This window comes from Mastomys coucha, unplaced genomic scaffold, assembly GCF_008632895.1.
Source record: "Mastomys coucha isolate ucsf_1 unplaced genomic scaffold, UCSF_Mcou_1 pScaffold7, whole genome shotgun sequence".
NCBI classification, from domain to species: Eukaryota; Metazoa; Chordata; class Mammalia; order Rodentia; family Muridae; genus Mastomys; species Mastomys coucha.
This window is the reverse complement of record NW_022196913.1, coordinates 9292659-9296379: the sequence shown is the minus strand read 5'-3', so window position 1 is coordinate 9296379 and position 3721 is coordinate 9292659. Positions and strand designations below refer to the sequence as shown.

Sequence of the window (3721 nt, the reverse complement as noted above, 5' to 3'; positions counted from 1 at the left end):
GAGGCACTTCCCCAACTGAATCTCCCTTCTGTGATAACTCCAGCCTGTGTCAAGTTGACACACAAAACCAGCCAGTACAGTTATGCTGTATACATGATACAGTGTTCTTAACCCCTGCTTACTGTTTGTGCTTTGAGATTTCCCTCCATTCCTGACCTAGTTACAATAATAATGGCCACTCACTGACACTAGTACAGTGCTAAGCACTTTACATAAGCTATCTTGTTTAATATACCCTGCATCTTAGACTTGAGAGGTAACTAACCATCCCACACTGTTTCAACTGGACAGCTCTGGCTGTTGTACCAGCTTACCTAAGTGCCACAGGCCGGCCAGTCTGGGCCTTCCTCAACCCGTGTGGGGAACAGGGTCCTAGTCAAGTAGACAAGGCATTGGCGAAGAAATGACAAACCGAAACAGACACAAGGGAGTGCTGTAACTGAATGTAATTTGTACAAAGTAGAAATCAGGTTTATATAGTATACAGAAAACAGGGCAAACTACAGAAGTCACATAGGCAGGAGATGGCTACATCAAGGTCAGTAAAATCAAACAGCCAGGTGCAAGGCAGAGGAGCAGTGGTGTCTTTTTTCATGGGCTAGATTGTCCTGGCAGCCCCAAGATAAACTCTCAAGGTCTGTCTGAGGCAAGTAGCTGAAGGTCGTATTCTAGCATTCCTTGGCTGTAACATAAATAATTAGTTCTGGGAGCCCTACAACTTCTAGCTTCTCACTGGCAGTAAAATAGTTTTTCTTTCTGTGTGAGACTGCTCTGATAATAAGTGCCTAACTGCTGTCTCTAACTCTTGAGACACCCTGTCTGGTAAGACAGCTTTTTATTAAAAATTCCCAGCTAATTACAGCTAGGAAATCTATTGAATTATTGGAACACTGTGAAGGCCAGGAAATAATGTTCAATCTCAGTGTTAGCTATAACAAAATATTTCTTAGGGCACCTTTATGTCTGAATAAAGAAAGCACACAGATCTCTCCACAGACTGAGCAGAGATCAATCTGGAACATGTTTGAGTTAGGAGATGCCCACAACTGACTGAAATCCCTAGGAGACAAACTCCCTTTGGAGTCATAATGCCTCTTGTCCATGATCAGGTTTTAACCCTGATACTGTAGACCTACTGGGGTAGACAAGTGCGTGCAGCACCTAAGGGGTGTGCTCTAGAATCCCCAGGAGACTTTGTCAAGCTACTTGGGTGTTACAATTCGGGCATGAAACTCCATGCATTGAAGGCTTGGTCTCTCACTGGTAGCAACTCTGAGAAGTGATTGGACAGATCCAGGAGACACTAATCTCATCAACACGCTACCTCCTTGTGATGGTCAAGCTTCACTGTCAACTGGATTGAGTTTAGAATCAAGGTGGAGACTCAGTTGTCTATATGTCTGTGAGGACTTTGTAACAGGCCCCTAATGGAAACAGTGTTGTTCAAGACAAAATCAAGTATTCCAAATTCACAGATGTCACCTTGGAGAAGACAGTGAAGGCCTAGTTCCTTAGCCAAGTGACTTCAGCAAAAAGGCACCTCACTAGGGCAAAAGGCAAAGCTACCACTGCATACAGGATACTCTGTATACATTTGTCATGGCCCACCCAGAACACAGTCCTAGAACCAGTGTGGCCTCTCCATATTGTAGCTATCTTGCCTGATCTTGAATTATTCCACATCCCAACTTATACAGGAAGAAATCAAAATGGCAAAATGGGAAGATGCCACAGAAGAGCCAAATGAGTAGTGGTTCTTGCCAGATGAGAGACCCATACTCCGTGACATTATCAGAAGACAAATGGTCACCAACCTCTACCAGGCCACCCATCTAGAAACAACTAAAACTGCCAGGTTACTCGGGTCCAGATATTACAACAAATTTTAGTTGTTTATCTCCATGGAGTCCAACAATGGTTCAGCTTTCATGGTCAAAGTTTCCATAAATCTGGTCCGAAATGTTGATTGAAAACTCCATTTTGCCTATAATCTACAAAGACAAGTAAACTAACTATGTCCTTGAGACCAATGAATATTAGACCAACCTCCCACAAGTTGCCCTCCTAAGGACCAGATACACACCATGTCAAGATGTTGAGAAGGCAAAATTTATGAACCCTCCCCTCCTAAAGTGCTCAGAGGTCCTGCAACAGACCCAGAGAGCTATTCATCAAACAGTTGGAAAAGTTGTGCCCTTGTTCATATCTGAGCCTTCCCACAAATTCCAATCTTATGACCTTGTGTAGATAAAGAAGATTCTTTAGGGTCAGAGTGAGTGGGGTGGGGAAGATTTTTTAGCCATAGTCAGAAATAACCTTTAGGAAAGAAAAAAAGTCAAGAATCTAACAAGTGGTACAAACCTTTATTCTCCTGATTCTCTTGGTTAGTTACTCTACCTATAGCCATAGCTAGGCCATTAATCCTTAGCACCTAGCCCTTCCTATAGGATACTGATTGCTCAACTGCCTACTTAGATATGTAAAACAGAGTAAATTCAATTAAACTATTAGTGCTAAGGAGACTATATAACATCTTGCCCCTAGATGAATTCACGACTGATGCCCATAGAACCAGTGGAGAATGTAACAGGTCCCCAGAGCTTAATAGGCCCCAGTAATAGCACAACTGATTCCATGATGGAAGAGTCACTCATGCACTGGAACTCAGCATGTTGGCAGCACCACCTGACAAAAATAAATACCAAATCCATCAAATCTAAATGTACTAACCTTGCTCTTAGGCTTCTGTAGTTCTACTTCTGTTAGCTAAAATATGTCAGCACACAATGTGATTTTTGTGCTTAAAATCTCATCCTGAGAAAGGCTCAGGATTGCACTGGGTCCTCTACCCTGAACTCTCCAGCCCAGAGGTTGAGTTGCCCTTCCCTTAAGAGACTCTCATCTTCATAATCCAGACATTTTGTATTTCCTGGTGGCTGCACTTGGTTCTCTCCCTTCTCCTTCCTTCTATCCCTCTTCCCACATGGCCCAGCTCAGTCTTACCATGACTACTCTGGACTCTTCTAGATGTGTCTGCCTGTGGCTACGCTCTCTCACATATCTATAATAAACTCTTATCTTCCGCCATACCTAGGAGCAGTCATGGCCTTCCCTTTCTTTTTTATTTACCTTTTTACTCACCCCACATTATGTTTCTAAAAAGCATTAATGAGGAGATAAAAGAATCCGGGCAATATCATCGTATGGAGTGACGAAAGAAAGAAAGAAAGAAAGAAAGAAAGAAAGAAAGAAAGAAAGAAAGAAAGAAAGAAGGAAAAGAATGGGAGGAACAAGTATTTACCGATCTCTGCTTCCTTGCTGCCGACTCCACGTCATGTACTTCTTCAGGATCCTCCCACCACAGCTAGAACTGTCCTTGATTACACATAGTCCCTGCCATGATAGATTATTTTCTTAAAGAGCAAGCTGAAATAAACTCTCCCTTTCTTCCCTAAACTGCGTTTGTCAGACTGACACAGCCATTGATGATTTCATAACTGAATGAACTATTAAATGGTGAAGCTGAGGGAGCCTAAGGGATTTTCCAGTCCCACACCCTCCTTACAGCTTCTCCCTCCTGCCTGAAGTCAAGGCTAGGCCAAATTCCATTCTCCACCCACAAGAACATTCTTGAGTTAAAAAATTATCAGAATGTACTGACTGATAGTTACCTGACAATCTGGAAAGTTGAGTGTCATGCTTGCTAGTCAATAGATTTAAA

The 3721-nt window shown here is 42.6% G+C and overlaps 1 protein-coding gene across 1 annotated transcript in view; it reads right to left on the bottom strand.

The window, feature by feature from the left end:
• The window catches only part of LOC116081731 (aldo-keto reductase family 1 member C15), a 64226-nt gene extending 60787 nt beyond the window's left edge, over positions 1 to 3439 (bottom strand). Inside the window, exon 1 of the mRNA XM_031358377.1 lies at positions 3302 to 3439. Within this exon, the coding sequence (XP_031214237.1) occupies positions 3302 to 3336 (35 nt within the window). The 5' untranslated portion in view covers positions 3337 to 3439. The remainder of the gene's footprint in view (positions 1 to 3301) is intronic.
• Between the last annotated feature and the right edge of the window lie 282 nt (positions 3440 to 3721).